Source organism: Ischnura elegans, chromosome 10, assembly GCF_921293095.1.
Source record: "Ischnura elegans chromosome 10, ioIscEleg1.1, whole genome shotgun sequence".
In the NCBI taxonomy this organism is placed as follows: Eukaryota; Metazoa; Arthropoda; class Insecta; order Odonata; family Coenagrionidae; genus Ischnura; species Ischnura elegans.
In genome coordinates, this window is record NC_060255.1 from 8,557,839 (window position 1) to 8,573,749 (window position 15,911).

The 15,911-nt window shown below is 36.9% G+C and overlaps 1 protein-coding gene and 1 long non-coding RNA gene across 2 annotated transcripts in view; one reads left to right on the forward strand and one right to left on the reverse strand.

The window, feature by feature from the left end:
* The window catches only part of LOC124166993 (myotubularin-related protein 10-B), a 42,946-nt gene extending 40,533 nt beyond the window's left edge, over positions 1-2,413 (forward strand). Inside the window, exon 12 of the mRNA XM_046544751.1 lies at positions 719-2,413. Coding sequence (XP_046400707.1) covers positions 719-1,429 — 711 coding nt within the window. The 3' untranslated portion in view covers positions 1,430-2,413. The remainder of the gene's footprint in view (positions 1-718) is intronic.
* On the reverse strand, positions 2,272-15,078 carry LOC124166996. Its single transcript, XR_006866556.1, has 2 exons — positions 14,974-15,078; positions 2,272-3,664 (listed from the first exon to the last, which is right to left on the reverse strand). It is a non-coding gene; the product is annotated as an uncharacterized LOC124166996 (long non-coding RNA).
* Positions 15,079-15,911: the final 833 nt, after the last annotated feature.

Consider the following 15,911-nt stretch of genomic DNA (forward strand, 5'->3'; position numbering starts at 1 on the left):
AACCTCCTGTGGAAAATATAGTGTTGCCTTCCCACCCAGCGGGCTCTGGTTCAAATCCCGGCAGTGGCAGAGAATTTTCAGAGACTGCCCGATCCCTGCTTGAGTGTTGTTTGTAGGAAATTTCAAGCGCATCACTCCGTCCGTCGGATGGGATGTCAAGCCGTGGTCCCCTTGGCGCCATTCGTTAAGAGCAAGCTGATGCCGACACCAGGTTTCTCTCCATCCTTCCTTCTATACCCTTCCCTCATGGTGCAAATGACCTCGGCTGTCGGTCGCCTCCTCCATATGTCATACCATACCATTTTTTTTTAACCCTCCTGTGGAATTACTGCTTCTTTTGGAACCATTTAAATATGAATAACCAATATCTTTCTCTCCTCTCTCCCACAAAGTGGAATGCTTGTTGCATATTTCCATTAGAGGGGTGTGCTTTCTTGGAAGTGAGAGAATATGGTGAAAAGTGTGTTATACTCATACTCTTTCTTAGTGACCATTTAACAAATGTCAATTTTGTGTAGAGGTATTTGTAACTCTGCATCATGAGATGATCTAAATTTGTTACATTTATTCCAGCTTGGTGTTTTTTATGGTTGTAAGGAAATTACTTTGCTTTTCGACAAAACACACACTTTATTGCCTGCTAGTTTCGGTTACACTGTACCATTTTCAAGACTAGTGCATTGGTGTTTTTTCTTAATTAATGAATTATTTCTTTCAGGATAGCAGTAATCCTTTGCAGTTAAGGTGCATTTGGGATTGGGAAGAGCAATTCAGTGCAGAAGACGTGGCTTTATTCAAAAATCCACTTTTTGCAATATCTAAGTTATTGGACCATAAAAATCCTGAAAGTCATATTCCTAAATTGGACCAGGCTACTCCCAATTACTTGCGAAGAAATTCATTGGTTAAACATATTTCATCTCATAAGCGAATGTCAATGCCTGCCAACTTCCACGGAGCCAATAATTCAATGATTAAATCATCTGAAAGCCCAGAGAACATAGCCTATGGCCATGATACTCTTCCAATTCAGTACGGCATGAAGTCCCTCGAACTGTGGAAACAGTGTTATTTCAGGTGGTTACCTGTTCTTGAGGTGATTGGTGGAGGCCAACCCCAAGTAAATTTTCAAACTCACATTTTGGTTGAAGAGATAACGTACCTCCAACAAAAACTAGTGGCTATGCAGAAAGGATCAATGCCTCCTAGTCCATCATTTGACTTGTTCAATGATCCTCCATTTTCGTGTGATAGAAGCCGTTTGAAAACCTACCTTAAAAGCAATCCAAATTCATTCTTTCCCTTCAGTCGTGGTAGACCAGCTGACCAATGTCAAGAGGCTATTTCTAATTCTATTGAGCTCATGCTTCAAAATTGTTTTCTAGATGATATGTTTGACTCACAGTCTCTGTTGAATGCCCCAGACTGATTTAGTCCCAAGCAAGCTTGAGATAAATGTGACTAAGAGAGGCATTGTTGTTACCAGAAGTGTTAGAAGACAGTAAAGAAATATTTAATGCCAGTTGAGGTATAGCATTGTATACACCTATATTTTAAATTTTTTAAGTATTGAAAGCTCTATTAAATCCCATTTATGATGTAAATATAGATACATACATATTCTTTCATTTTAGAAACTGCCCTGTTATTGTTAATATGTTATAATATTTTGTAACTATTTTTTCTGAATTTAATTGTCCTGTGAGAGAATGACTGTGATGTATGGCTGTTGATTTATTTATGGACATCTTACTGTTTGTCCTATTTGAATTATACCGTATTTAAATGATTGCTTGAGCCAGAAGAGAGAAAAGGTGTGATGAAAATATTATTATAACTGTTGCATTTATGTGATACCATAAGACATGATTGTAATTGACCACAAAAATAAAATTATTATTGTGATGTTTTCTTATGAAATCGCATTAGTTTTGGTATACTAGCTTCTGGATTTGGCATTTTTAATGTGGAAATTATGAGGCATTGCGGTACAGACTTTCTATTTTAGAATTCCCATCATGAATTCAGATGCATTAGTTTCTTATAACTTGGATTAAATCCTCTTGATCATAAAAATTATATTCGAATCATTGTAAGTTGATTTTATTTTTTATATTAGCAGCCTTTTGTGACCTCGACTTTGTTATAAATTACTTTTAATGAGATACCTCCTTCAGAGACCAACAAGGAAAGATTCACGTATATCAAACTAATGCATCAACTGTATCTGAAATTCTAATTTGATTTGTCTGTAAAGTTTTTGATACAAAGTTGTAACTGGAGAAAATTTCTGCAATTGCGATCCTGCCAGTCAGAGATATTCAGGCATTTCTATTTCCCAGTAATTATAATGAAGTGTAAAAATATTTACTTGTCATATGAGGAAACTTGAATAAAATATTCACAAGCTGTATTCCTTTTCATTAAATTTTGTCATTCAATAACGAGAGTTTTACTTCTATTTCATACTACATATATTTACTGACTATGGAGGGAAAGCATGCCAACAAAACTTTTGCCACAACCATCACTCAACCATCAACCAAAAATAAGTATTCTTTAGAGTGGGTTCTTTGGTTAATTCAAACAAGTCAAACCATTGCCATTTTCTCATAGTCCAAATACCAGACGAATTACTGGGTTTCCCCCTTCCCAATTGTCTCTCCCGACCTCTGTGGAATGGAGGTGCATTGGATGGCATGATGTGCACATTGGAATTCTACTTCACATGCTTTTATGGCAAAACTAAATGGATTTAGTTATTATAATATCTTATGGATGACCACAGAAAAATTTCTTACGAGAGAAAAAGGTGGTCAACTAGCAGATTCACTTGGTTATACATACATATCAGTTGGAAGACATTGAGGTTCACTTGAGTTTTATTCTTTACTATGAGGACTGGTAAGCTCATTGCCAGAACTCCTTTTTTTTGCATGGAGAAGGATATCAGTCTTTCATTTGAGATGCGATTGACTCTAGGCAAGAGGCAAAAAGTAGTAGAAATTAATTTAGGGAGGATTAACAACAATGGTCAGGGAAAGTTGGACAAAACGGGGTATGTACTTAAGAAATAAATTGCCATATCTCATAAACTAAACATTCATGCTCTGTGAAATTTTACTGAACAAGTGTTTTATCTTTCTCCTTGACGTCGACCAAAAGAAAACAAAATTTTACCAACGAAAACAAAGATAATTAATATTTACTTGTTTTATGACAAGTTCCCCGTTTTATCACACCAGTCAGATAAAACAGGGTACTAGGTTTTAAAATAGATTTGTAGGCGTGGTATGCCTAAATTATCATTTTTCATGCAATAAAAATTTACAATAACCACAAAAATCATACTATAAAACATATATTTGGCTTGTCAACAACATCACCAATACTAGCGTACTATTCATGAGCCCATTCATTACACTTACAGCACACTTATTCACCATTCTTCCGATTTGGAGTTAGGATAAAGTTCATTGCAGTAAATGCAAGAGGTATTTTTGTCTTCTTCCTCTTGCTCATCTGACGATGACTCATGCTCTACAGCAGTTCTCTTTGTCTCCTTCTTCCCACCCTTTCCACGACCCTTTGCAGACTTACCGGTGGCAGCAGTCTCAGTCATGGATTCTGTCTGAAGTTTCCTTTTGCAACCCCTGGTCCTTCCCTGTTTTGAAGATGAAATAAATTATTACTTATAAAGAGAACTTGTCAGAATAGATGTCTTTCCTTTGCGCCTTGCAATCATTCCTTCTCTTTTTTCTGCACTTGGAATGGCGTTTTTTTTTCTTGTGGAGAGACCTGAAATGGTGACGTTGAAGGTCTAGGTTGCTTGGACTGGGTAGATCGTGATGTAGATGGATCAGAAAATATTCTCTTTGGTGACACTGAAGCAGATTGCAGGGAATAGACAGTATTTCTCTCTAGTGTGTTTCTGGGGTTTCAAGTGGCGTGCCAGTGATTTCAGTTTGTTTGTCTATTGTCTCAGCAGGGTAAAAAATTCAATCACAAAAGATATCTGAATCCAAAGGAAATATTCCAGTCTTCTGGAAGTCATTTACTGCAGTCTCAAAGGAAGCGGCTTTCATGCCTGCTGTTCCTTGCAGTCTTTCAACTTGATTGATTGCAGTCGTCACTGAAGCCACTTCCTTGCATCCGGAGAGAGAAGTAATTACTCAATGGTGACATTAATGTTACATCTAAGGGTTGCATCCGATGTGTGCAATGTGTTTTAAAGCATAAATAAAGATGGACATAGTTTTCCCGAGCCATGTGAATAAGTCCTATGCTCTTGGTGTATGTTGCATGTCCATCGAAAAGCAGAAGCACTGGCTTTTCTTTGGTTGGTTTTGAAAATTCAATCAAACGTGAAAGCCTTTTGAGGAATATGCCCTTCTGCATCCATCCACTGGGGTGGTATCATTGAAACTGTTACTCAAAGTCAGTTGTTTAAAACAGGGTACTACACCATTCTGTCCAACTTATAAGTACCCTGATATATCCAGCAACGCCATTTTACAAAGCAGATGACTTCAACAGAAAAATAGTAGAATACATATTCATATTGAAACATATTCTATTACAAGGAGAAAACAATGCTTAATTTGTACCAAACTTGCTTTGAAATCTTCAAATGAAGGTTTTTCCCATTATAATCACTCACTCGAGGGCCAAAAATTACATCACGACGCACTAAAAAATATTTTTAGAGCAGGTAATTCACACGTGCACAGAGCGGATAGCTTTTACTCTCCGAGTGGTGGGGAGAAACTCACGAAGATTTTGGAGTGTTGAGCAGAAGAAGTCAGCTTATACCATACAATAAAACTTCAGTACCCCGTTTTATCAGACCACACCATTTTATCTCACTCTCCCCTATCCAAGAAAATGAATTAAATTAAGATTAGCATGTACCACTGGTAGAATCTGGTGAGAGAATTGGAAAGAGGAGGGCGACTACTAATGGAGCAGAAATCGTGTCTTTAAGTTTGGATATGAATAATATGTAACACAAAGGGACACAGAAAAATATTGCATCAGTACTTTAATTCTCCCCATTCAATGCCTAGATTTAAATTACTCATTTACTTCATGATCTCATTTGAAGAGTATAGAGAAGTAAAAATGAAAATAGTACCAAGTACAAAAAATGTTTTTCAGTGTTCAAGCGAGGCACCAATTTTGGCAATGCATTAAGTGGAAAAAAGTCATTTAATGGTACCCAAACTGTAACACAAGGTCAAATGAACTCATCCATCTAAAAAGCTAAAGGACAGCTAAAAGATTGCAAAGCATAACACATCAGGGATTCAACCTCTAAAACAAACTGCCATCTGCAATAAAATACCTACAATACAGGATTTTCAAAACATTGTAAAAATATCCTGAGGAAACATTTTTATGATGTAGACGAATATATGAAGTGTCGCTTTTGAGGTTATGCATTGTTTGTTGTTCTGAATATAGATGGACTTTTCCTAATGCATATTTGATTTTTTTTTTTTCGGTGACCAAATTGTATATTTTGTATTTTTGTAATGTAATTGTCTTGACTAAGTTTATATATTGTATGTGCTATTTATGACTCCATGCAAATGTATTTGCCTGCGGACAATAAAATTTATTACTTTTATTATATTATAGTAATAGCTACATCACAGCTTTTTTTTATATGTACATGATGAAAGCTGCAGTCACCTGTCTGATACAAGAATGGAGCTATAATCAATTTTTGTAAAATGTGGGCAAAACAGAACTGATGTGTCAAAGAGTTTTGCTCTTGTACTCTATTTAATTGATGTGTCCAAAGCACCACCCATTAATCATTGATGATAGGGTGGTTTCCCATTATTTTTTTAATTCCTAAATTCATAGATTCATGCAAATGTATTTGCCTGCGGACAATAAAATTTATTACTTTTATTATATTATAGTAATAGCTACATCACAGCTTTTTTTTATATGTACATGATGAAAGCTGCAGTCACCTGTCTGATACAAGAATGGAGCTATAATCAATTTTTGTAAAATGTGGGCAAAACAGAACTGATGTGTCAAAGAGTTTTGCTCTTGTACTCTATTTAATTGATGTGTCCAAAGCACCACCCATTAATCATTGATGATAGGGTGGTTTCCCATTATTTTTTTAATTCCTAAATTCATAGATTATTACTCCTGGAGTACGTATTTCAAGCTTTTAGATTTTTTAATGACAATATCTATTTTTTGCAATTAAATGAAAAGTGAAAATTTTCAAGCGCACGAAAACGCGACGGATAAGTATGAATGCTGGGAAAACCCAGTGAGACGTCATTCTGGTTCCCTCTGTCGCCATGTGAGGTGACCTTGGGGCAAGGCTTTGAGCGCAGATACGATGCAGGCTGCTAGCAGGTAGCAGATAACCCTGCTAGCTGGTAGCACTTGGCTTAAATAAGGATTATTAATACCTTATCAAACTAAGGAAACTTTCCGACCTTAGGCAGTTTTAATAGGTGATTATTAAGAGATGTTTCCCTGAGCTCTGTGCCTCATGCATGCATTGGCAATCTCAGAAGATGTAAAACTCTATCTACTCGTATAGAAACTAGGTCCCTGTGATGTCACGTGGAGTGGCATCGCATGGGCGCCAATGTGGCCTTTTTCTAATGCGGTTAAAATTGACCATTGCCATTCGTCTGAACTGGAATTTCTAACGCCAAATAATTTGTATATTATAATATACTAATGGTGGGTAACGAATCGCAATCAATGCCTTTCATTTTCTTTGATGAAGGAAACTACCCTATTAAGTCCACAGGTACATACACTTTCTATTAATTGATATTTATACTGACTGAGGAAAGTGCTAGAAGCAGGACTGGGCACGTGCACTGTACAGAACAGGCCGAGGTGTATTTGAACTACAAAATACCACTCCAAATGCATTTAAAATTCAAATTATCTTTTACTTGGGTGTTTGAAAAAACTACAAAACAGTATCTTAAATATACCTTTTAAAATACAAAAGCATTGGTAGGAAACTAAAAGATCTTAAAAAAATATAACCAGCCTTGCCACGTTATGGATAGTTGCAAGCATGAAGAAAACAATTGTAATGATGACACTTAAATAAATAAATAACTAGATTTTAATACATAGGGACATGCATTTCGCATTCATGGGAGTGCATTAGGTTCTCTGCCACTGCAGCCAGAGCGAGCGATCTGTCTTCCAAAGGCTGAAAGAGCGATGCAGCTCCATTAATGAGACACATCAGAGGTCACTGGACGTTATGCCCGCAGCCGTGGGCATAAAATAATGTTCAACCATACACGGATATTGGCGAAGACAGAGGATTACCATCCACGTCTTATACGCGAAGCCGTTGAAAAAGTGAAAAGGGCAAATAATTTCAATAGGGAGGATGGATATGATCTCAGCTGGATGTTTAAAGGGTTCCTGGCCCAATCCAATGCCCAAAGGCTATTGCCTTCCATGGGAAATTTAAATTGGGCCAACAATCGGATAACGAATCCTATATAAGACTGGGACGAGAACTTTTCCCTCTCATTCTCTTGAAAACGCTCCCGGGAGGAGGAGTGACGCATGAGACATGAGCAAAGAATGTTTTCAACGCAGAATTTCCTGAAAGGAACTTACTATATAAATGAGCTATTTGTTTTAGTGTTCTTCCAGTGATGATGAAAAAATACCTTTCAAAATCCATTCAACGAATACTACAATTTTTAAAGAATGATGTTCTTACTTTTAGAAAAAAAAGCATATTTTGTCCTAGAGTTGGTACACTATCAGAAACAGTCAGATCCAGGATAGGGACAATTGGGGGAGAGGGGTTGGCTACGTGGGGGCCTTGGGGGGTAACTTCTCAGCAGTATACTGCTTTAGTACCTATATTACAATGCATTAGGTTTTTATTTCTTTTTATAAAAAGTCCATTACCATTTTATCAAGCGTAAATTGGGTACCGTAAGGGGGGGGGGGAGGGGGAAGAATATAGTCCTTCTGTGGAGTGGCGCATCGAGGGAGGGTTTTTGGGGATAAAAACTCCCCAAGAGCTCAGAGAATTTTTTTTAAGTATTTTATTGTGATAAATTTTGTAACTAATATAAGGGTTACGGATGACCCACAAACAAAGCATCTAGCTGTTCACATGGCCATAAAACTTACCATTTTGAACCATTTATCTTTAAAAAAATTTTTCTGGAGATGGGTCCCCAAACCTCCCGTTTACCCTGGTGCGCATTCCATACCCCCCATAATTACTTGCACCTAAACCCCCCCCCCCAGCCTTAATTCCTAGCTGCACCCTTGCCTCTGTGGATCTGCCCCTGATCAGAAAGGAAACCAATTTTCCAGCGGAGTGATAGTCCTATAAATCAAATTTTGTTGGGATACTCTTTTCTCCCATCAAACCATTTTGTTCAATCAAATAGTTTTCCCCCTCTAACCAATGTAGGGAAAATGTAGGATTTTCTATTGGAGGGAATGCAAATAGAAAGTTTTAAAGACAAGCCAGTAAGTGATGGAATTTTGAGTACCATTATGAGGATTTAATATGAAAAATAGACAAATAAATGGTTGCAATGGACCTCTTGGCTGGACCCACTCCTTTCCTAACTTAGGAATTAATGGCTAGAATATAGCTCCTACTCAATTGCATGTCCTATTATACAATTTTCATGTTATACAATATAAAAGCTTGGAAGATGTCATATCCATGTTCATAAAATCCTTGAAACTTAATCACTATGTATATACGTCTTATGCCAACTTGGTGCAGGTTGTGTGATATGGATAACTCCCATAAAGTTATCATCATGGCTAATAGTATTGATGAAAGTTGTCCTGCACATAGACCCCATCAGTCTGCACCGAGATTTCAGAATGGATTACAAAATGAACCTACTCAAAGACTGATCTGTGTAAACCACTCTGTTTACCATTCTGGACTGAGTTGGGCCACGGCGAGTAGACTTGTAGGTGAGGGGGGGAGAAATTCGCGGCGAAGCGGGGTTGCGCCGCTACCCCGGCCACTGTGGCGTGGCAATCGCGTGACGTCAGGATAACAGCCAATCGGAATTGACTGCCAATGTCGTCTGCATATATTGCTTTATTTACGTATTACTTAATATTTTTTCTTATTTCCTTTAACCAGCGCGAATTTAGGGACAGGATTTTGTAGGGATCTTATAAGGATAGGGGTATTACTGCTTCAAATAAGTAAAAAATCCGATTACGCTTCAAAAGCCTTTATTTTGAGCTGGTGTCTGTACATGAAAAATCGTTATTACAACAGAAATTATTCTTTAACAAGCAGGACAGGAGTCCACAAAATTCACACGTAAAGCGGATAAGGATTAGTTTGTAAGAATTAATTGGAACGAAACTCCCACGTACCACTCGTACGTTCTACCAGTCTAAACTAACATTGTAAAAAGTTAGGAAAGCTCAAATCAATAAACATGGGTTACAACCAACACACATTAAAATAATATTTATACATTGAAAATGTAGTCATTATATTAACAAATAAGCTTCCATCATAACAATTAATGTACAAAATTGTATTGTATATATCAGGCTATATACCGTAATGTGTACTACAGTATAATGTCCTACGTTTGATGCAATATAATTAAATTAGAAGTTGAAACGAAAACCAAATACGGTTTCACAAACTTTTTATTTGCTATCAAGACAAATTGTCTTGGTAATGATGTTGAAACTAGTTGATAGCATTAGTAAAATAAGACATTGCAATATTTCCACTGAGTTTTATTATGACACTACGTGTTCCGTCGTTACAAACAAGGTTATCAAGTATGGCCAAGCAACACCTGATAATGTTGTTTGTAATGACGAAATGTTAGTGTCATAATAAAAGTCAGTGGAAATATTGCAATGTCTTATTTTACTAATATTAAAACTTCCACCATATCGTGCCCAACATCATACAAGATAGTTGATACCAAATAAAAAGTTTCTGGAACAGTACTTGGTTTTTGTTTCACCATGAATATTTCATCATTCTACTAAGTAACGCCCAAATCAGTTGAGTTTAAATGAGAAGGCTTCAGACATATTGGTAAGGGTGGAAATCAAATTGGAAATGGGAAGAATTCACTCAGGCAGATGATTCTCGGTAGCCTACTGAACCCGGTCGGCTACAGATGATGTTCGGTTGTCAACCAAATTGGGATTGTTACTGACGATTTTTAGTTGCCTACCTACCAAACATAGTAGGATGTTTCAAAAAGCATATAGCCTACTGTAACCGGTTGGAAAAATTTTCAGCTGCAGTTATCCATTCATATCTCAAAGTGCATTCGTATCAATGAAAAGTAACAAAGTGAATCTTTCCTATTTCCAATTTGGTTTCCACACACACTATTATGGCTGAATCTCTCAAATGTACTTATCATTCATCAAACTTAGGAGATTATACTGCACTGTACAGTGTAGAGTACGATGAACAGAAAACCACTATTAATCCATGGTATCTCATTCCAGTTTTTAATCCATATTGCACAAAATTAGTAATCAAATCAAAATTTCTAAACACAGGAGAAATTACTGTAGTGAAAGGGATGTTATTACATATCACTTGAATTGAGGTGACTTTTGGAGTTGAAGTAAAGCCAAGGTACAAAACATATTATTATGAAAATATCTTACCATTGTCAATAATGTCATATGATTTAAGACTCCCTTACAAATTCAAATGTGTTTTGCTGTTAGGATTATGTACATATGCAGTAAAACCTCTATGCAGTGAACCTCTTTACATCATAAATCTCCACACTTCATACCACCCCTGCGGTCAGTTTTACATGTAAATTTATAGGCAAACCTCTTTGTAGTGAACCTCTTTATCTCATAAAATACTTATCATACCAAGGAGATACTCCCGAGACAGCCTAACTACCTCCAAACATCAAATTGCCCAAATTTTGGTCCCCTCCATTGCGATGTAAAGAGGTTTTCCTGAATAATTGAGGATCTTAGAAACCAAGAAAGATAAGTGCAATTAATTACCAAGAATTATCAGCTATTATGTAAAAAAATTGCACTAGTCCCCCTAGGCTTCTATGGTCCTCATTTGTTATGTAAAATAAATGACTAAATGAATTAATCTAAAAAATCTTTACACGTGAGAATACAACTCAAAGCAAATTAGCAGTAGGAACACTCGTGTATTTAAAAATGTTGACTGCAGTAACTTTTCAACAGTCTGACTGAACTATTAAATAAAAGCAAACAAAACAATAAGGTGGGAATGGGAAAGATTTTTCTGATTACAGAAAAACCCGACTCTCTAGTCTTACTTTGAAATTTGATTAATTTACCCAGCCTTAAATATTTATTTATTTATTTCAAAGGATGGAAAAAATACACTTTTGCATTCAAAAGAATCCTAAGTCTGGAGTAATGAACAGTAGTCTCCATGTAAACTTACTAGGAATTTCCAAATTAATCAATTTTAGGGGCGTACAATCCACATTGAAATCATGTAAAACTCAAGGTCGGAAAATGTCAGAAAATTGCAAATGCCCTACTACATACTTCAAAATTTCCATTAAAAGCTGTCCAGATTTGCCAAAGCAGTATCCACTCCTTTGTTTGAAAAATGTTTTTGAGTGACCTTAAGTGTTTAGGGTGGTAAAACATTTATCCTTGTGCATTTCTTATGGAACAACCGTTTTGGTTACCAAAAGTCGAAGGCAGCATTTCTTTACTACCTCCTTTAGGCAAGTTTCATTTGAGATATGAAGTTATAATTTTCACATTTATGCTGACAAATAGATGAGATTCACTTGTCTAGCAATCCATTTCTTCCCACGATAATATCTCCCTTGATAAATGCAGTTATACTGATTAAATAATTCATATTCCCCCAACATCAATAAGGACATAGGTATTTACTTCCTAACCATGAATACCAAGGGCAGGAAACAGTAATCTCATCTTCTGAAATCCATCACTTAGAATAAACCAGATTATCAATGCACTAGATAATAAAATGGAAGTTGCTACAATATTTTTTGATTTCTCAAAAGTTTTTAACACTGTGGACCACCAATTGATACTCAATAAACTTGACTTGATGGTTTTTGTGTCATAGCTAATTTTGATTGAAACCTACTTGTCGGACCATATTCAATTTGTCATTACCTCAGGAAATGGTGTAACTTTCATTTGCCTGGGTACAGGCCTGAAGCAAGGAGTTCCATTAAGCTCCTTCCCTGTGCCTATCCTATCACTTTCAGACATAAATGATCATATAAATAGTTTTCTACAAATAAATGATTCCAATCCATTCCCTATGCTGTTGACACCAATATTGTTCTCACAGCAACAATAATTTTGGAGAATTGAAAGAAAAATGCAAAAAGTGAGTCATACTTTCTCTACCTATCTCATTGAATACATTGGAGTTCCTCGTCTCAGACAATGGCCATTTTTATAGATCAAAAAAAGAGGCATTTAGGCTATGAATTTTTAAAAAACATGATGCCCTTTACTGTCCTCTGTTCAAAAAGTTGGCTGTATTACCACTGCCATGCAAAAATTAGAGGTTTTGGTACTCATTGTCTTTAAGTAATGGTTATTTTATTAACGTTGGTAGCAAAAACTGTAACTACTGTTTTCACTAATATTTCTCATATCTTGCTCACTAAGGGTGAGGCCTTAAGACAAAGTTTCATTACACTTCCCTAAAAGACAGAGAAAAGAATGTCTCATAAGATACAAAGAAATAATATCTCCTTCATCTTACGCAGAAAACAGTATGTTTATACATATCTTGAATGGTATTCCCATCGTTGATTGTTGAAATAAATCAGGCCATTATATGTACCGAATAATTTTGTAAGGTGTGCTAAGAATGTTGGCTATGTTGTGTAATCTGACTGATGTGTTCTATTGAATCTTGGTGCATGAGTAATTAAACAGACTAAATGAGTAACAGGGAAAGATACTTTCCAAAAAACCATACCATACAACTTTGTGAAAACATCAGGAGAGGTACAGGCTAATGCTTGGTCAGACAAATGCAAATTGTCAGAGAAATGCAATTTGATAAATAAAATATATAACATAACATAGAAATACCCACTATAGAGACTGCACAGAATTGGCGAATCACAAATATATAAACTTTTTCAATACCTTCTTCCTAAAATTCCAGATGCTGACATTTATCATGCAAGAGGCCACAAGATTTCCATTCGAGTTCTTCTGTTGGGCACTTCCATTAAAGCTGCAAAACTGCTTTATGAATTGAACGATTTCTGCAGTCACACTCACACCTTAATCAATCCACCCTGCAATAGACAGTAAAAATAGCATGGATGTCTCCCTTACTAAATTTATCTATTTACAGTTTCTCAAATCTGTATGAAATCATACTCACCTAACCGAACAAAAATGTCCAAATGGAGAAGACAGTAATCGACAGAATGCATGGGCGGCAAGGCTCCCATTCATTTTCTCTCTTCACCTAGGATTAAGAGTAGAGGTGGATATCTTGGGGAAGTGAACGATATTCCCAGTGTCTTCTACTCAGATTCTTTAGTCTCCTCATTGTGGGTCTATTTTCCAACCCTTGTAATAGCTACACCACCAGCTGTCATCTACAACAAAATTTATAATTAATTATGGTTATTTACATAATACTGACAATTTTGAAGTATTTGCTAATGTTTATACCTCTTCTTTATTGTCATATTCCATGAACATGTTTCGTGGGCACTTCAGGAGATGTGGAGGGTCATCGATGGTGAACATTTTTTCACCCGCAAATCTGAAATAAAGATAGGATATCTTTGCCAAAGTGTTGGAGGAGTAGAAAGGACTATCTTCATAGGGATTACTCATCACGCCAGCTTCCCTAATATAAGGGTACTCCCGTGGAAAATTATCTTATAGTGAATGACTGTCTCTCGCATGGAAGAAAATAATGCCCTAATAGTACTTAAGTCCCCACCCTTTGCACTTGCATTTACCCCGTCATAACACCATTTACAGCACATATATAGCATGACACTAATGAAAAAAATCCACAGATACTCCAAGAACATAAGAATATTATATGCTAAGTACGATATGTCACATAAAAACAGATTGTTTCCATAATTTTGAAAGTGAAATGGAAGAACAGGGATATACAGCGGAACCGCCGGTCTCACCTACTGGCTTTCAGTGCATTAATGGCCAACTTATACTACAAGATTCTTTCACTTTGTACTTACAGACGTTCATTCCGAGGAAATGAATTCAATTTGATAGGGCTATCAGGAGTTTTCCGCGCGCCGTATCCAAAAGCATGACAACGTTGAGACGATGGCATGTTTAGATTCAAACGATTACAAACGGTTTGCTGTTGTCTGCTAGTCGTTGCCGATTGGCTGTTATCCTGACGTCACGCGATTGCCACGCCACGGTGGCCGGGGTAGCGGCGCAACCCCGCTTCGCCGCGAATTTCTCCCCCCCTCACCTACAAGTCTACTCGCCGTGGTTGGGCAGACCAATATCAGTTTAGTTTATATGAAAAATTTGAGGCTTGACTTCATGAAATTGCTTCATGTCGAATCAAAAAACCTTGCGGATTTCACAAGGACCAGTTTTGTCATAGTGCGGTGATAACGTGGCACAGCAACGAAACTGGTTTTAAAATTATTTATGCGAAATATACAAGGGTTTCTGATTCCACATTATCCCAGTTAATGAAGGAAGATTAAGTCTCTTTCCTCTTATTGCTACAAATTTAACATCCATTTGATCCGCCTCGAATTCAACTCATATTTTGAGTCATATTTATTGCTCATCTGTATACCTTTTCCATTCTGGGCGATTATGTGAAGATGAAATCAGGTACTTCAAGATGTTTGCAAGCAAGTACAAGGTATTCATTTCTATTAGGTACTGTAATGCCTGCATTATCTATGTTTAACGGAGTTTAATCTACAGTATACTAACCGATACTAACTCTGCCGAAAAAATTCTGGTTGGCAGTTGTGAATGGGCTACGATACGTCTGCGAGAGTGTGCGAGAGTTCTTTCCCCTCCTCCACTGTCCTCCACCCTCCCCCTGCTTATTTTGCAATTCCTTCCTTCCTTCTTCCGTGGCGGTTTTCTTCGGTACCATTCGGTGATTCGGTACTTTGTTAGTGCTCAACCCTTCCGCGGCTGGTAACGGCGACACCCACCACCTTCCGGTAATAGAAAGCGGGAATTCAAATATTACACTGAGGGAATGGATTGGGTGAATAATAAATATGAACCGTTATACGATGAGCATGGAAAATAAATCTGGATAGATGTTTGAAATTCAATAACTTCCGAAAAATTGGCTATTTATCCTGACTAAAAATTTAAATTTTCACCTTTTGAAAGTTATTTTGACCGAAATACCTCAACTCATTTCCTTCGTATACCCGTCCATTTAAGAGGATTGTGCCCTTTTTTCATTTCTGAAGTAGGTCCGTAAGTATCAGCCACAAGACTGACCATGTCTTATTGGGTAGTTATCGTATCACAGCCACTTGTGTCAAGATAAATCACTTCTTCCTACACTTCTGAATGCGCGCGAAGACCATAAAACGCTCGGCGTTATTAACGCCATCTCTTCAAGCGTAGGTAATACTATTTGGGACTTACAGCGCCTCTGGCGCTGTTTAGTTTCGTAACCAATAGAATCGTTTATCCTGTCACGTGATTAGGGTTTCATTACCCGGCATTCTGCAAACCCAACAAACAAAATGGCGGAGAATTGTTTCACATTGTTGCCAAATGATGCTGCGAATGAAGGTTTAGAAATATTCCAAATGTCGTCGAAGAAAGCATATGGGAAACAGTTTTTCCCGTTACCGTGCCTAAAACAAGGAATTTTCACAAGAGCAACGATTTTCAGCTAT